The 18,752-nt window shown below is 42.8% G+C and overlaps 2 protein-coding genes across 4 annotated transcripts in view; both read right to left on the bottom strand.

The window, feature by feature from the left end:
• EZR (ezrin) overlaps nucleotides 1–8,292 on the bottom strand; it is a 37,943-nt gene extending 29,651 nt beyond the window's left edge. The window contains exon 1 of one of the 3 annotated variants that reach the window (XM_027751464.2): nucleotides 8,083–8,292. In XM_027751464.2, coding sequence (XP_027607265.1) covers nucleotides 8,083–8,094 — 12 coding nt within the window. In that variant the 5' untranslated portion in view covers nucleotides 8,095–8,292. Of the gene's footprint in view, nucleotides 1–7,738; nucleotides 7,833–8,082 lie in introns of those variants that run through there. The other 2 variants (XM_039387417.1, XM_039387416.1) reach the window with 2 other exon arrangements.
• Nucleotides 8,293–18,364: 10,072 nt separating this feature from the next.
• The window catches only part of LOC114003975 (T-cell activation Rho GTPase-activating protein-like), an 84,159-nt gene continuing 83,771 nt past the window's right edge, over nucleotides 18,365–18,752 (bottom strand). The window contains exon 7 of the mRNA XM_027751439.2: nucleotides 18,365–18,563. Coding sequence (XP_027607240.1) covers nucleotides 18,551–18,563 — 13 coding nt within the window. The 3' untranslated portion in view covers nucleotides 18,365–18,550. The remainder of the gene's footprint in view (nucleotides 18,564–18,752) is intronic.

Below are 18,752 nucleotides of genomic sequence, written 5' to 3'. Positions count from 1 at the left end.
TGGAAAACCCTAAGCCATTACAAAGAGCCAAATGTCTGATGGCTACTCACCTGGAGCCCAGGCAACAACACAGACTGTCAGCACACAGCACTCAACACTTTCAATAGATCCTGTATGAACAGTCCTAGCACAAGGTTGTTCTTCTGGGGTGGAAGAGCAGCACGTTACATTGGAGCAGGGTGGGCTGTCTGAACACAAGGAACATCTATGACTTACTCTCTCACAGGACTATGACCTGAGACTTTAAGGTATACAAGATACAACTGTTGAAGAAATGTTCTCAATAACCATACTCTTTACCAATGGAGACATTACAGGATGCAAAGCAGTATTTCCATCAGATGTGATCTGGAAGAAGCTCAAGGATGTTCAAATAATTACCATGCAAGCATCGACTAAGCTAACTAGGACTTCTCAGTTTGGAAGAAAATTAACTGAGGTTAGGACATAGAAGCATATAAATTCATGAATTCCACAAACAGGGTAGAGAAGGAATGTATATTCATTGCTCTACCAACAGAATAACTACAGGGCATCAACCCCATGAACAAGAAAAAAAAAACTAAAATCAAATAGCACTCTAGCAAGGAGTTTTGTAGATAACTTTCCAAACAACGTGAAGGTTATCTAGGACAGCCTTTGTTAAAGCATACTGTGAATGCTGGAGTTCACATGGTTTCAAGGGGAGACTGGACAAGTTCACAGAAATCCATTTAGTAACTCATTATATAGGACCTTTCAACCTCCAATACTTCAGAGGAAAGCAATAGTGCGTATCTTTGAAATACTCTTCCTCAGGCATCAGCTTTTGGCCAACATCAGAGGTGTAATAGTAGGCTACAAGGGCTTTCTGCCTGACCTACAAGGGCAGCCATGTTCTTATAAACATCAAAGAGCAGAAGGAAAATGAACTCCACTTACTTAAGGAGAAATAGCAGTGTAACAAGTCACACAAGGCCCAGTAATGATGCATGTTCATTCTGCATTCTAGATACAACTCCATTTGTCAGAGAGGGATTTTTTTGGTTTGATATCCCATCCTTCTGTTTCACCTAATCCAGATCAGCCTCTTTCATTTTACCTCATGGACTTCAGTGGAGCATACCACATGGCATTTGTGAAATTTATGAGTGGGATTATGTGATGTGATCACCTCTGATAGTTTGATAACCTGATCTATGTGAAATACACTACAACGCTTCCACTTCCCAATGAGGTATTTCAAACAGTATGCAACAGGTACTATTTGCTCCCAGATAAAGGCAGGGCATCGCAAGTCCTGGAATGTCACCTAAGCACCAAGATATTGCTCTTGAGAAGTTACAGATCATGAAGGAAAAGCAATTGCAAGGATCAGCAAAATATCCCTTTCTATCCCCCAAAATAGTTTAAGGGCTTCTGAGATGCAACTCTTCACAGGCCCCTCAACCTAGAAGTGTGATGGCAAACAAATATACCCCAGTGGTTCCCAAAGTCCCTGAGCATAGTGGGGGTAGAAAAAGTACTTTTCAAGAGTTTGCCTGCACAGTTGTGTCAGTTGTTAAGGAGGAAAAACTATTCTCTCCCACACTGAGATCACCTAATATCAATTACGCAAATCCATGGACCAATTAACACCACTGTGCACAATCGCTTATCTCTACAAAAACAAAAAGTTAAGCAAGCTAAGTGTATTCAAACTAGATATTAAAGAATAACTTTAGCTCCCTCAAATAACTCTGAAGCCCAGATCTTACAGTACAGATTCTGAAGTCACCTACTGGGCTACACAGGCTACATTCAGGTGCCTGGGTACAAAGGGAGAAATTCTTTAATCCCTAATTCTTCAGGTAGCAGGCAGCTCACAGATCTGCTCCTTGCATCTGCAGAGCAGTGGTCTCTTGGTAGAACTGAGCTGCTCTAGGGCCATTTCATAACCCTGCTCAAATTCATCAACTGGACTGCCATCCACTCACACCCCCGGAAAATCCTTTTCTCACACACATTTCACACCGAGGTTAGAACACGGACATTTTCATGCAAGAACAAGGGAGGAAGAGATGGTGATAGTGACACCTGAGTTTTACACAACAGCTACAGCACTTGTTCATGACAGAGAGGGAGAACTAAATGCACACAAACCCTCTCTCAAACAGGGCAATCCCACCCTCCCTTCCCAAAGGTAGCAGAAGGCTACAGGCCTTGTATAGGGGTGCCCGTACCTCTTCTACTGAGCCTACACAGTAGGTAGCCGAACACAATTCCGTGGTCTTCAAGCAACAGTTTCTCTTGCTTACTCGACTAGAAGTCCTGCACATTAATTCTTAGACTCTGGATTTCTACTTTAATTGACGGCTGTTAGTATCAGGTGCTCATCAGCCCCAGCTGAGCACATGGCTGCTACTCACACTCTCTCACAGAATGAGAGGAGCTGCAGGGAAGGCAGGTAAATTTCCCCCACAATGAAGAAGAAACTAGAAAGGAAACAAAATCTGGATCTGAACAGATGAGCAATATGGAGGCAATATGGTTAGCTTGTTACACTGAGCTACGCCTTGTTTCCAGCCTCATGTAGCAACAATTTTCGCCTCTCCTAGGGGGAAGGATCTCATACGCTGCTCAGTAAAAGCCAGAGATTTCTGTTGCTTCTGCAAAGAGGGTACTTCTTGGCTTACAGGCTAAATGTTATCCGTGGCAGAAACCAGGCTTCAAAGCAAGCACACAACGCAGCTAAAGTACATTACTTAACACAGTGTGCAGTGTGGTTCAGTGATCTTGGGCAGCATTGCCTTCCATCAAGGTCAATCGAGTGATTATGGGATTTACAGTGTGCAAAAAGCTCTTTGGGCACAGTGTGCCAAACAAGAACTACACTGATGTGGGAATCTTCAGTGGTCATCAAGAAGTCTTATTCTCAAAAAGTCCTGACATAACTATGGCTTTTTTCAGGGACAGAGGAAGATGCTCATGTGGGTGGAGGGAGGGAGCAGAACAGGAAGGCTTATCTCCCCCCTTTGCCCTTTAAGAAGGCTAAGAAATTCTTTAAGTAGTGACTAACATAACACTTAACACCCTTGATTTCTCTGCAGCAGCTAACACCCCAGAACAAACAGCCCTCGGAAATGCTTACTCAGATCATGCAGTAAATAAGGTTTTTGGCAAAACTGTGAACTCATTCTTTTAAAAGTTTAGTCATCTGTCAACTACTCCCTAAATTTACTACTCAGAATCCTCCACCTTTCTTTTGCAGCAGTGAGTGGGAGTTCTTACATTTGGCAAATGGAAGCTTCCTTAGGTTTCCATTTTGCACCAAAGTGAGCATACATCTCTTGGCATTAAGTACACCACACACTGTATCACCCAATGTACTGCAATTCATGCTTACAAGGGTAATATTTTATTCTTGACTAAATCTATAGCTGTCCTTAAGTTAAGAGTATTTTAATTAATTATGAGCACTTAAGGATATGAAAAGTATTTTTACTTCAGTCCAGTTATAGCAATCTGCTGTGAAGAGCACTAAGATCAAACCACTAGATATAGTTAGAAGACACAGTCAAGAATAAATTGAGAACAATTATTAATTGTTTATATTTCGAAATAAATTCCTGTCACTACACTTATATATTTTTTAGGCTGGCTTATTGAAAACTTGTTGAATTTAATGTCATATCTGTTCACAGACAGATAAAGGTTTGGCAGAAGGCTTGCATGCTGCCTTGAAGTTCTTTTTTCAGAATACATGCATATTCAACATCAAATAGGTATGGAGGGCTTGTCTAACCACTTCATGCCTAGCACACACTAGCACATGATTAACAACACAGTTGGGAAAACCCTTTTGAGACATCAGTGCCAGTTCCCCACTCCTACAGGCAGCAGCATTAAACTGTGCCCTTGTCAAATTTTATCTTAAGGGATGTTAGGTCTTGGAATAGTCTTTGAATATGATCAACAAGGAAGGAGAAAAAAAAAAAAATCTTACTCACCCACAAAAAAAACCACCACACACACTTAACTTAAATCACAAATTCCACTTAAAGCAATTCTTCCTCCTTTTTGGCATTTGAACCCCTTGCATTTTATACAGGTGAAGGAAGAGGTAACTCCTTGAATTCTACCAGGCTAAACTAGCTAAATACCCTGTTATCGTGAGAGGCTTTCTGCCTCTGATCATCCTAAAACCTTTCCCTAGGTTCTGCTTTGAATTTTTCTCTCCTGGACACAGACAAGCGTAACCTACATTCAAGGAAAGATCTCACTAGTACATTCTATTAATGCTTTCTGTTAGAGACACCCTATGCATTGCAGATGACACGGACAATAGAACAGTCATTCTACCACTGACTAATCCATCTCCTTCTATGCTATTTAGTGAGGGACCTTCTTTCCCCACCCCTCCAAGTTTAACTGTTGCAGTGGGACTTTATTACCCCGTCCTTCAATCGCCTTTACGTATTGGCCCTCTGCATCAATAACACCTCCCCCTCAACAGCATGGCATTACTGGATTTCATTACTATGCTCTGCTTTCTGAACACAGGCCCTTAATAAAGGTGTTAAAAAAAAAAGGTGCCTCAAAATATTATTCACTTATATTTTGTCTTTAGCACCAGAAGGTGTTAGACTGCATTTACTGCTGTCTTCTCTTAACACAGTTTTATATACATGCATACAAGTATTAAAAGTTCTTGTGTGACACTACATCAATCAAATGCTCTGCTGCAAAGCTCACTCAATTTCTTGTGAAGCTTTAAGTTTTTTTTCCCCCAAGAGGAAACAAAACAAAACAACAAACAAACAAAAAATAGGGAAAAAAAAAAAAGAAAAAAATCCACCCTCAATAAAGTAATCAAGAATGCTCAGAGGTCAGATCAAATTAACAGCTCTATAGACCAGAGATCACATTTCCTCCTCCTTCGGTAAGTACTGTTCATTAGCCCGCAGCCATGCTGTTCTAACCACAATTTATTGGATTGGTTTGTTTTACAAAAGGATATATTTCACTTCAAACACCATCCATTCAATGAGTCAAATAGAAATAAACTAGCACCAGGAATCTAGGAAAAATGCAGAGAGCACACAGACACTCCAGTAATGAAAAGATGCAAGGCTGAGCAAGTAAGTTTATTCAGCATTTCACTTGTTTCCCAATAACACTGCAAGATTTGGATTAGATAGCATTTTTTTGTATTTCCTTACGTAATAATTCACTACCTGTAAAATCTAATGAACCTCTGTGCAGACTAGGTGGAAATAATGTATCTGAACTGCTTATGAACTCCTAGCCATAAACCCTTATGAACTGGGTACAAGTTATATATTTACAGCTTATCTTGGAGAGATTTTGTTACTTTGTAACTGTTACACATGGCAGAATGTCTGTGTTAAATTATATATTAACGTGTCTATATTAACAAATATACTCATTTCAGAATTATTTTCAGGACTGTTACTAAAATTTATTTTGAGCATGGTAAGCATGCATCAGATACAACTAATTGTGATCAAATGTTACCACAGAGTTGGGAATACAGCTAGCCTTCTGGCACTTCACTTTGGTATATAATTAAAATATAAAATCACTATCGTTCTAGTGTTAATGGACTTACTATTTGTTTACGGTGAAATAATAACTTACAAACATGATCCATAAGCTCTGTGTGTGCATGCATAATTTTTGTTAAAAAATAGTTTCATATAAAGGTTTAGCTTAGTGGGTTGGGGGGGGGGGAGCAGAGAGGAGGAGGTGTTGCCAAAATTCTGCTTTCTGTCATCTTAACCTTTACTTGTAAACAACTGATGACCAGTGTGTCAGACTTCACACACAGCAGCATGAAGTCTGCCAAGCAACATCTTATTTACGTATGCCATGCAGACAAGACACATGCAAACAAGCACAGGTAATAAATATTTAGCACCTATGTCAAATACCCATCAAAAACTAAAACTGGTTCCCAAGAGGTCATGCTATCATTCCTCACACATGCCAAAGGCTGTTGTCACATTTGTCCTGAGCACAGTTCTGTCTCTGGAGTGACAGCTTTACATCCTCTCTCCATGCAAACTGACACAAATCCTATTTAGCTGTATTAAGATCAAATGAGCTGAGTTGGGAAGCATCCAAATCCAGTCTCAGTCTGAAGCAGTCAGACCAAACAGTGTTTTACTAAAATAACCTCTACAAAATTCCTCTTTTTCGTTTACAGTACGGTATCAGTTAGCCCTACTGAACAACAGATTAAACAATAATAAAAAACCCCTTATATTGTGCAAACTATTGACACAGTCTTGTCCATAAATCCCAGCCAGTAGGTCACGTCTCAGAAATCATTAGACTACCATTGCCTTCCCCAGTGGAAGGTGATCTACACCATCCACCTTTGTTATTCAGTGGCTAGTCAGCCAAGACACAAAGAAAAATCACCATCTATGAGGGAATACAAACAAAGCCATTCCAAGCAAAAAGATAAACACAGCTGTATTATTTTTTTAAGAGATTAAAGAGTTTTTCTACACCTATCCACGGCTTCCAGTGCGACTTAGTGCTAAACCAGGATTTCAGATTATTCTAACCAGGATATTTCAAGAAAGCACTCTGTAATTAGCAAACAACTAATAAGGTAGAGAGAGATTATTCACACACAACCTTTTATATCAATGCTTTGTAAATTATGTATTTGCTTCCCCAGTTACAGAAGGGTCCTTTCAGTATGCATTATTATATGCAGCAATATATCACCTCCTACTGATGAAATACAGGGAGACTGAAGATTTTTCAGTTCTCAGAAGGACTGAACACCATTTGGTGTGGAGGTTTTTCTGTAGGTTTACAGAAACTGCAATGTAAGTTAACCTAAAGACTTTAGGAAAAAAAAAAGAAAAAAAAAGAAAAAAAAAAGGAAAAAAAAGAAAAAAAAAGTTCAACTAACTTCAGTGTTACAGTGGTAAACCATGAATTGCTTATTACCTTAAAGATAAGCTTGTTTACTCTTATTTCATATTTCATTTATGTGAGCTCATACATAAGTCTTCCACTGCATTGCATTTTAAGAAATATTGCCTCTACTGAAAACAGATAGTGATAGTAAGAACAATCTGCTCTGATTATGCTCTTCAAAGTTCAAAAGTGCGTCTGGTCCAATGACTGCTCAAAGCTCTGCGTTAGGCAGTTGGTTCCCCAGGGGAATTATCGTTTCTAACTGGCACAGTAGCAGCAGACTTTAAAATAAAACAAGCAAAAAACCGACTAGAAGGCCGGAGGGGGGAGGCGGCGAGCAGGTGGTGGTGTCAACAGAAAGAAGGGGCAACGAAAAAGTCCGTACAATAAAAAAAAGGGGGGGGGGGGCGAGAGAGAAACAGACATAAAAAAAGAAATAGATATTTGATAATGACTGGTAAAGACCTCTGTGAAGAACTGTATTAGGAGCCCCTGGCGTTTAGTTTTTAGATAACAAAACATGGAGGAAACAAGGTTTCTCCTATATGTACAGGCGGAGACACGTTTCCTGTAAAGAAATGCACAAGCCACGCGCATAGTAAATGGAAGCCAGCGAAGTTTTGCCACCCTCTCGTTAAGCGGGAGTGTGATGAAAGGTCCTCTTTTGAGAGTTGCTAGGGAGCTCTGTGCGTTACAGAAGCGTTACGGCAGCGTTACAGAAGACGGAGCAATCCACCGCCTGATCTGTGGAGCACAGCTCCCGAAGCTCCATCCCCCCCAGTTCCCGGCGGCAGGACGGCCAGGCACCCCTCCGTCCTACCCACGGCCCATTGCCCGCAGCGCCCCATGGCAGCCGCGCTGGCGACTCCTCCTGCTGAGAGCAGTCGCTGATGTGGCTCCGGAGCGCGGTGCCCGCCGCTCCCTCCCGGCGCCAAGGAGAACTTCCGCGGGCGCTCCAGCCGAAACGCCCCGTCCCGGCACCGGGAGCGGGGACCTGGACTCAGCTCTTCCAGCCCGGCAAAAGCTCACGCCGCGGCACCCAGAGGTGCTCAGCCCTCCAGGATATTAAAATAAATATCGGGCAGCCCCGAACGCCCAGGGCCGGCCGGGCGGGCGGGCCCCGGGACGGCCCCGCGGGGCGCCTCCCACCCGCGCCCCACTCACCGGCTTCGGCATTTTGGGGGCTGCTTGTGCTGCTCCTACTCCCGAGACAAACGTTCATGCAGCGACTGCCTCGCCTCAGCCGAGCACCCCGCGCGGAGGAGGAAGAGAAGGAGGAGGCGGAGGTGGAAGAAGCCGCTCCCGGCCACGGCAGCAGCGCAACCCGCGAGTGCGGCGGCGGCCGCCCGGCGGCGGGTTAAGTACGGCAGGTGGGGCCCGGCGGTGACTCACCGCCGCCGGCCATTGCCCGCCGCTCCCCCCGGCGCCTTCCGAGCGCGGCACCGGCCTCGCCCCGCCGCCGGGCACCCCCGCCGGCCTCGCCGCGACGCCCCCAGGGCACAGGGGGCACCGCGGTCGGGAACCTCCGGCCACCCCCGGACCCCGCGGGGTGAGAGGCGGGCGGGGCCGCCCGCGAACCGGCGGGCAACAGGTGCCGGGGGGCGGGGGCGGCACCGCCCCGACAGCCCGCCGGGCACGGCCGAGGCGCGGCGGGGCCTTCCTGCGCCGCTCTTTCTCCGTCTGCCTCCGGACCCCGCGGGGAGACCCTCGCCCCGCCGCCCTGCCCACTGCACACCGTGCCCACTGCGCTGTGGCCGCGCCCGCACCTGCCGCCTGCCGCGCCGGGACCAGCGGCGTGGCCGGCGCTTCCCAGGCCGGGAAAGTGTCCGCTTAGGAGAGGACCCGGAGGGACGGCTGCTTTGCGTGGGCTCACCGAGTCCCCCGCTTCCCCGGCCTCCATCCAGTCCGGGAAAGGGAGAATGAGTTCCATGTTTCTGTAATTGTGGGCACAGACGCTGGTCTGTAATAGTCGCTGTGTTTCTTGATGTGCGAGGTCGGAAAACATGATTAGTTAACAAAACACAGGGTTGCTTTCTGTGTAAGTGCATTTTCAGCAAAACAGAAAACCAAAAATCCATCTAAGCTCAGAAATAATAAAGCAAAGAGTATCCTTCAGTTGGTTCTGACTTTTCATAAAGCCAAAAAAAGTTCATGTAAGTAGCCTAACAATCTATAGGCATACAAAGATGACAAAGTCCGTGTGTCTGCCCCTCGTTCCTTCTCCCTCCTCCCCCATGAATGCAATGCACTCCTGCAGATGGTGTCTGCCAGGAGCTGCTGGCCTCCCACAGCATCTCCTTGCTTGGCTGGTCACAAGAGCACATTGTATTTACATAGTCATGGGCAACGGCCTGTAGGACACAGCTCTTCCGCTGTGCCGGCAATGGCACGTAGTTGAGCTGTAAGACTGAGGAAATCACACAGCCTGTACCCAAGCTGCTGTCTGCAACACCCCACTTCAACCAGCGTCTGTCTATCTGGTCAGAAAAGGCATAGGACAGGAACAGGGAGGCACAGAACAAGGAGAACAACAACCCACTTGATGGAAAATACATAGGGCAGGAGAGAGCCTGGGAAATATCAAGGGATGGGAACAAAAAGGACAGCCCTTACAATACAGGTCCTGCTTTGGCAGAGATCCAAATGATGTCTTCCATCACAGAGTCCACCAAACAGCAATTGGTTGTGCCACACTAAAAGAAGCATTACTGTGTCAGGTCTGTGAGAGAAAGGGGAGGGGAGTTGAGTTGAAGGCTGAGAGAATTCACGGTTATATTCCTTTCCTGTTGCATGATCCTTTAGGATTAGAGGAGGCTTTACCATCAAAACAGACCCATGGGGGTGGCAGCTTGCAACAGCAGGTGAGAAGAAATAGTCTAAGCTGAATAGCTTCCAAGAAAAGGGCCATGGGATCAAACATCCTTGGGAAACAGGTATGGCCTCCATTTTCAGATGAAACAATATCACTGAGAATTACTTGGATCAAGTTAATTTAACAAAATATGTTGACATTTGCCTGGATCAGGTTAATTTAACAAAAGTGTGATTTGTGAGGAGGCTTTCTATGCTCTTCTGTTAAGCAATAATTTTATGGTGGGAATCATGCCTTATTCAGTAGGATGACCCTGGAAACAAACCAGACCAGATTATCAGAGTGTTTTGGATAGGCTGCCAAGCACAAGGAACAACTGTTCCAAGTAAGAAATGCTGTAAGAACCCAGCTTTTGCAGCTTGCACTCAGAACCCTGAGTGGCACTCATGGATTTTTTTTGGGGGGTGGAAAAGGATAGAGATGAGATATTTTCATTCCATAGTCTTAAAATACAGATTTTGGCCATGACTGGAAAAAGAAAAGACAAAACAAGTGTGTGTGTCTGCATACCCCTGAAACAGAGCATTACACAGATCTAAGGGCAAGCCAATTTCCATTCTGTGAGATTTCCATTCCCAAAATCCTCTTCTGAGTCCATAGCTCAACATGGGATCAGAGACCATCACCCTGAGGCTTCATGTTGAAGAAACTCCATGTCAGACAGATGTCTCATTTAATAAATCATAATTTCTTCAATCAGTAAGGTAAGTATTTGTTTCTATATGTTAGTTACATGTCCAAGCTTAAACCCCTGGTTTTGGTTTGGTTCGTTGTTTTTTTTTAAACACCATTGCTTCATAACCACACAGACCTAGGGGCAAAAGGAATTCAGGAGACTAATAATTAAGTATGGCAACATACAATCTCTAGGTTCCTGTTTGCCACAGCACATTACCTTGTGCCATTCTCCCACAATCACCTGCAATACCTGGGAAAAGGTAGATACCTCAATGGCATCCATAACTATCAGCTTACCCAACACCGCTCCACCCAAAACCAGCCACTGTGAACATATTGATCTTGCACAGGAAGAATTGTCTTCAGTGGAAGGAACCAGAACAACTGCCAGCTTGGAATATGTGTTAGACACCTATCGCCTCCTTCTTGGGCTTTCCTTCTTGGCGCCTTCCTTTATATTTCTCTTTCCACCTCTGCCCTAGAAAGACGGGAAGGTATATTATGCAAGCCCCTTCTTCCCTTTTATAGAGAAGCACACTCATCCTTTGCAGATGCAAACCAATCCAGTTGCCCTCTCCTCCAGAGTGGGGGTAAAAGGCCTCAGTTCTCTGTTTTTTCTGAGAGTGTCCTGAAAATCAATATAGTGAATTTTGGGAGCATGGGCACCATGTGTAATACCAATAAGCATTGTCTAAGAATGCCTACGGACTGAATCCCTTTTGGAGTCTGTATAAGGGAATATTGGAGAAGGCATGAAGTAAGTGCAAAACAACCAACCCACATCAAGACATCCTGAGGCAGAAATATAAACATAAAAAACCCAGATACAAATGTGCAATCTGGGGAAATTTCCACATGAAAACTTTATGGAACTTGGTTACTTCTAGATTTAGGCATTAGCTAAGCAAGAGACAGCTTTTATGTCTACCCGAACTACATCATCTTCAGTCAGACCTCAGAATTAAACATAAGACCCAAATCAAAATGAAGCCTTTAAGTTACAGGATTAAGATCTGCTCTGATCCAGCACTTACTCTTAACCTGCTTTATTAAGAGGATAGCATTACTAACCTTTTACAGGAATTAATAAGGCAGAAGAGGTGATGAAAGAATCCCGATTGCTCAGCAGGTCAGCAGCAGAACCCAGTTTCTGTCTTCCTCCCTGTAACAGTTCCTGTACCTTACTGACCCCTAATCAAGCTGTGTCATCCTCACCAAGCCTGCCTTCCTTGTTTTAGAGAGAAGACCCATTTAATTTTCCTGTTCTACTTTAATCTGTAATAACATTTCAACTTGATGTGAATAATTTACGAAGTCCAAGTATTTGCCTGAATTTTCTCAAGCTTTGTGCCAGCCAATTTTTAGTCACCATAAAACTTCCTAAGCTGGATCATCCTGGAACTGGGAAACATGGAATCTTGTGCCTTAAATTCCCATTCTTGTCGCTCACACAAATCAATAGTCTCAATAAGAGACAGACCTGAACTCCCTGTTTCTCCATACAGAAAGCTTCATCCAGGTTTGGTGAGGCATAGCTGGAAGAGTTTTGCAGCATCTTTGGTGGTTTGTTTGAGGATTTACTCCAAGGATTTTTTACTAACTGAAAATCTACAGTAGCTAACTCTGTCCTCTTGACAACTCATGGACTGTGCATTTAGTATAGCAGTTAAAAGAAAAGACATTCATTATAGTAGTGAATGGAAAGGATGCCACGTTCTGAGATGTATAGATTTAAGGAGATTTGCTCTCATCTAGGTCAAGAGTCTTTTGTCTGATTTTCTTTGTCAATTGGAAGAGTTGTAGAAGGAAAAAGAACCATACGGTATTACAGACAAGAGCTTCCTTTTCATTGTGCATAACTAGATAAACAGCTTATTCCCCACTGCACTTTCTGAAATTTTGGCAATATAATTCCCGAAATGTCAGACTTCAGGAAGAGTGACCAAGGACCTGGTGAGTTGTATTTCTGTCTGTACTGAGAGCTGCTTCCTCACTACCCACACTGAGCTTATTGAACCCAATGAATTCAGGTCATGGGGGACCAGCATCTGTTGACAAATCACTCTCGAAACATTCTCTGGGTTTCCTATGAAGGGGTAAAAGAGCGCAAAGCTTGTGCCTCATTTTCCTTGTTCCTAAATGAGAAGCTGCTGCCAAGTTCAGTTGTTTGTTGTTGGTTTGGGTTTTTCTTAGTTTTTTCTTTCAGTAAGCATGGATTCCCACAAAGTTGGTTTTTTTTCTGTACCAACAAATGGCTAGGTGCAGTCAGGCCTGGAAATAAACCTCATTACACGATCCAATGGTTACATGCTGGGAGACCCTTATCTTTACAATCATTCTGTTTTCCAGCAGCACCCCCAAGCAGTCCTTGGGATTATCTGGCTCTCTGATTGACTATCATGGAGCCTTATGAGGACATGGTAGATTATGAGGAAATGTATATATAATTAAGTTTATGAAGGATTGTTTTAAAATGTTGTAAGAAGGAAAAAGAAGTAGATGACTTCAGGCTTTTATCTGGTTTGTTCTCACCCATCATAAAAGGAGAGAAAAGCTTAAAGGAAGATTATGAATATGTTTCTTCTCTGCAACAGTTCTGAGAAGTCCCAAAGACAGTTTGCTTTCAGTTCCCATGACAGTTGCCTTAGCAACCACTCTAGTTTCACATTCTTCACTCTTCTGCCACAGGAAAATTTCACAGGGAGTGATGCAAAATGTGCAATAAAGTCTTCTTTTCAACTGAAACAAAACACAATTTGGCATTTACATTTTGTGTACACTGAGACTGAAAAATTATTTACAGTGGATGGGGAAGGCAAGACTTAGTGATAGGTAAAATACAGATAAAATACTTCTTAAAGTAAAGGCAGGTTTAAACATGTATGTGATCGGGCAAGAAAATTCTATGGTAATCATCTCTGTAACTGAAATCCACAATGAATTATTGATCTTACCAACAAATAAACAAATAGAAAAAGCACTGAGAGTTTTCTGAAATGAATGACTGAATGAGAACAATCATGTCACAAAGTATTATGTAAAAGTGTAAAATGACAAATCAAGTTCATTACATACTGAATTTGTGGAGATTTTACCACATGTGTAAATCCAGCCATGTTTGTCCAAGGTTCAAAGCAAATGGAAACTAGGGGCAACACAGCTTTTACGTCTTGAAATGAAGTAATGATCTTAATGCCTATGATAAGAAAGGAAAGAGGAAGGGAGTTCCCCTCTTAAGTAATCTCTATTCCACCTTGATATCTTCCTTTGTGCTTTTTATTTGAAATCTGATTAAAAGCAGAGCTGAGTGCCATATACTGAACTTACTCCCTGCACATCTGAACTCTTTCTATGGGGACCAGCCATTTTAGGTTTTTGGTTGGTTGGTTTTTGTTTTGTGGATTTTGTTTGGTTTGGTTTGAGTGTTTGTTTATTTTTGAGGTTCTTTTTAATATCAAAGTAGAGATGTGTTAAGACAGTGCTGACAAAAACTGCATGTCAAATCATATTAACCAACTTAGTTCATGTACTTCATCAGTAGAGCATATATCTGTGCTTAGAGCAGGTGTGAGTGGTAAGGTGGAGGCAAAATAAATGCCCACTGGTTGATAGAGAGAAAAATAGTTCATCAATCTATGTACAGGAGTTCTTTCAAGTTGCTTTATAATTCTATTCACTGCAGGCAGTTTTGTTGCTCTCACTGTAGGAATGAGGTTGTAAGAGTTCAAAACCACAAGTAACAAGCTATTTCAATTTAACTAAGAGTGCCAGAACTCTTTCAGGGCTAAGTATGCAGAGTTCAATGTACAATTAATGCACATAGAGTCCCTTTTCTTTTCCTATGATATGATGCTGACTCACACCTCTTAAGATCAGAACGACCATGTTGTTTGACTTTCAGCATAAACTAAGCTCTTGAGTTTCACCTGGTGATTCTCAAATCCAGCCTGTAACATTAGAAAGGCCTTAAACCCCAGTCTCAAGACTGAATGGCAGTGATTCTTCCTCCTGGCCAGTTCTCTCCACTGCCAAGTCCTTTTTCAGTGTAAATTGTGAAAGTTGTTTATATTGACTGGTACTTGTATTTTCAGAATTTCAGAATTTCAGAAGTTCCATTAGCTATAATGCAATTTGCAGTTAAATACTCAACCAAGATAAAACATCTAGCGTGGCTCTTGCCTCTTTACTGCTAAGACTGTGTAGTTTGGTGCCAGCTATCGAAAGACCATTTTCTCACATTTTTCCCTAATTGAAACAGAAAAAATTTCTGGATGCACAGGTTAGTAGGTAAAGCTCAAAAGACTCAGATATCACTCTGGCCTATTTTTCAACTCAGGACTGTCTCTTTCAGATATCTTCTCATATTTTGCCTAGCCTTATTTAAGTGCTCTATGCAACAAGGCCTCTCCTCCTTCTGAACATTAGAGATTAGGTTTATTTTGTAGTGTAAGGCTAGTTAACCTTAAAGGCTGCATCCAACAGTGAAACAGAAAACATGTAATATTGAGGATGCTGTTTTTCATTGGTCCTTACATCAGCTCTCCTACTCTGCAACACTTGCATCTGCTGTAGACATGAACATTTCAAAGTGCCATTAGGAGCTGAAGTTATTTCTGCTCCCCTCAGGCTGCAGCTGCCCAGCAGCAGTGCAAGCTGCACAGGGAGCTCTCAGTGCTGAATAAGGACAAAATATACTAATGGAGATTTTTCTCGTAGATAAAGGAGAGTAATTTTGACCTTAGTATATCATAAGTAAGACACCAAGCTAGAGTCTGAAGTACAAGAATCCACCTATCTCTTGGGAAATCCTCTGTTTGCTCTGTGATAACACAATAATACTGAAAACAGGCAGGCACTGATTAAGACGTAAGACCAAGTACAAGGCAGGTATAAGCAGGGTGACATTGCTAAACAAAGCATAACACTGCCTACTTTCACCAGACCCGAATTTTAACTCTGATATTTTGCTAGGGCCTACCTGGAACTGTACCTCAACTAAATATTCATGAGAAAAAACTATTTGTGTTTCACAGCAAACAGCTCATACACAATGTACAAATGGCTACATATATCCTTAATTGGTTTTCAAAACCCTGCTAAACATTGAGGGCAAACTAAATCTATTTTATGTCAAGGCTGCAGATACACAGTACCCTTATCTAATCAGCCCCAGCTGCCTTAAAGCCAGTAACACAGAAACAAAGAGGCTACCAAACCAAATAACTTCTGCAAGGCCTTGCTGGAGGAGAAGGGGATCGGGCTGATTACTGCTCACCTGCCACACTGAGGCATGCAGGTAACCTGAAACAAAGGGAGTTTTCAGTGCTTCCCAATGACACACCTAGCCTGTGAAGTAATTACCGCTGACGCATGACACAAAAGATAAACACCGAGTCTTGTAGCATGTTGGCTAGCAACTCCTCAAAACACTTCAGAAAATAGTATCACTGTGCTACCTTAAAAATACCGGCTGAATTTCACCTGTTTGCAGCAGGTAATTCAGAACCTGGCTATTAACTGAGTACCACCCGAGTCTTCAAAATAGAGCTGACGTGCTGCCTCAGAGGTAACCAGGATTTCGCATGGATTTGATTTGCTCCTAGGCAGAACACAGCTCAGCTCAGTGTTTCACTTACTTAACAAGCCGATTATCTTTTAAGGGTGGCACGATGAATTCTTTGGTCTCTTTAATAAAAGACAGACGTGAAGATGAGAAGGGAAAATCTGTAATATGTAAACTATGATCACCTTCTGTGCCACAGTTTCATCTGCGTGACCTCTCAGCAATTACTAGCAACACCTTTGGAGCTAGATTTGTTGGTTCACTGCTCTGTTTTGACCTTCAAGCACTTATGGTGTGGGAGGAGAAGGCTGAGGTGCTGCTGGACTCCAGAAGCAGGGTGTTGTGTCCCTCCACCTGGTATCGGTTGAGGGTAAGGATAAAGTGACTCCAGAGGTAGTGGTTCATGAGCTAATTGTTCAGTATGTTTAATTATCTTGGAACAGTAAAAACATTGTCACTGCAGCAATCAGACATGAAGTAGAGTTTCTGTATCCAAGAAGTTCATCTTGGTTTTCCCACCCATGTCATTTGGCCTTACAGACTTTGCTTTGGGTAGCTTAATACAAACATATATGCATTGGAGATCATCATAATCTTACCTCGGATCATCTCCAAAGACAGCCCCAGTTCGATTCTAGATCTGAGAGAGACCAGGAACACAAGAGCTGGGAACACCCTTGTAGTTCTGAGTGAACCATATTATCCCTAAGGCATGCTAGGCTGTCATGTGCGGCATTTTCCTATGGGAAAGATATTGCCCTGTGTTGTTCTCCCTGGCTGCGGTATGCCTGCCAGGGCAGATAGAGAGGAAGGGGAAAGTACAAAGTCAGCTATGGCCTTCTTTTACAGAGCTCAGATTTAGGGCCATGTGCTGTGAGCACTTGGGATGTTGTCAGAGTAAGGGCTTCACAGTGGGCCATAGTGGGTAACATGACCTGTTTCTGACACAGCGTGTTGAAATGCTGTCACCTGGCCACAGACTCACTTCAGAGTGTCCAAGCGCTCTGGGCCCAGGGACAATGAGTGGCTTCTTGCCCGCTACCCATGAGGAATCTGGTCTTTGAGGCTTGTTTGTGAAAGCCTGCAAGAAGTGCTCAGCCCTCTTCACACCAACACAGCAATCCAGACCTTCAGGGTGGTTTCCCTGCCTAGCCCTCCATGGCTGATCTGCCAGGCAGGACAGCAGCACAGAGTGGGAAAACTGAGAGTCCTGGCTACTGGCCTGGTTATCCTTTACTTGTGTGACATGGTGAGGCAGGAAAACACTAAAAGGTCCTTAGAGACAACAACAAAACAGGGTGTGCATGTGCAGCTGATTCACAGGGTGGAGTAACAGCTGGATGCACTGGCAAAGCAAGACATCGGTCTCATAGGTGAAGACCCTCCACAGAGCAGATGTACCTGGGAAGGTTCAAGGGCATTCTGGAGAACGGCACCTAAGGTGTTCCCAGAAAGCCATGTGGACAGGACTAATGGAAGTAATTCACCCACACCATTTCTCTCAGGGCACAACACACCATTTTTAACATTGGTGTCCAAAGTGATTGGAACTCTCCTGATCCCTTTAGGAGGCTTTCTCATAAGCAAGAAATGGGACAGCAAGGAATAATTTTTTAATGTATTATCTTTCCAGATATCTAAATGTACTCCTTCCCTACATTCCTCTCAGTATCCTCCACCCCTGTCGCCTGAAATAACTGCTCACTCATCACTGTAGTTTAGCCATGCTGTGCTGTACAAATCCAGAGAGATAAGAAACAATATTCTTTAGATAACAGCACTGAGTCTTGCACAATGTTCTCTCTTGTCTCAGAGTTCAGTCTGCACCCTTAGTTAAAAAAAAAAGAATGTAAAAACAAAAAATGAACGCCTCTTTACAGAAATTGCCTTAAAATGCAGCATGCAATATACTGTGTGGTTTCAAGCCACCATTTTCCCCATGGTTTCCAACGTGTTGTATTTGAAAGGGTCTCTTTTTCAGTGCTTCAAGCAGCAATTAAGTATTGTGTTTCAAATGCCACAACACATCAATGGTGAGTAAATAATGGCTTAAATAAGAAGTAAGAAAAAGATTTGTTTGCTTTTGCAGGTGTTAAATTTCAGCAGGACAATCTAACTCAAACAAAGCCCTAAACAAATGTTACTGGAATTCCTGACTGACAACCTGAGTTTCATGTTAGACAAGAAAGACAATCAAAATTATTTCTCCTGGCTCTAAAGTCTCTAGGCACTGATTTTTACCATGGCTGTAAATTTCTGAGATTGAGTTTTTTAACTTCATTTATAACATTTTTGTTTAAATTGTTAGTGCACAGGAAAAATGATTGCAGAAATTTTGTGTAGTTAAAAGGTTTACTTTGTAATGAATATCCTTAAAAAACCAAACTGTAAAACTCACACTGACAAGTACATTGCAGGATTTAAATGTGGATTTAGGTTATTTTCTTGTTCTTCTGGTAACCTGCTTACTACTCCCTTGACAAGAAATGCAATGCTACGTATCCAGTCCCCAGATGGATTCAAAGGTACATCCTGTAAGAACATTAGGAAAAAGATAAGTGAATAATTTTTAGACAGTAATTAATTCTGTGGAACCCATTTACAGGAAACTCAGCTGCAGTGAAACCCTGTTTGCAGAGAAGGGAAAGAAATCTGCAAGTTGTTTCAATGCAAGCTAGTGATGCTTGAGGGTGAGACCCTTTCAAGGTTTCAAACTTGCAA

Source organism: Pipra filicauda, unplaced genomic scaffold, assembly GCF_003945595.2.
Source record: "Pipra filicauda isolate LSUMZ 115617 unplaced genomic scaffold, ASM394559v2 scaffold55_size4083901_pilon, whole genome shotgun sequence".
Lineage (NCBI taxonomy): Eukaryota > Metazoa > Chordata > Aves > Passeriformes > Pipridae > Pipra > Pipra filicauda.
This window is presented reverse-complemented; position numbering and strand designations above follow the sequence as displayed.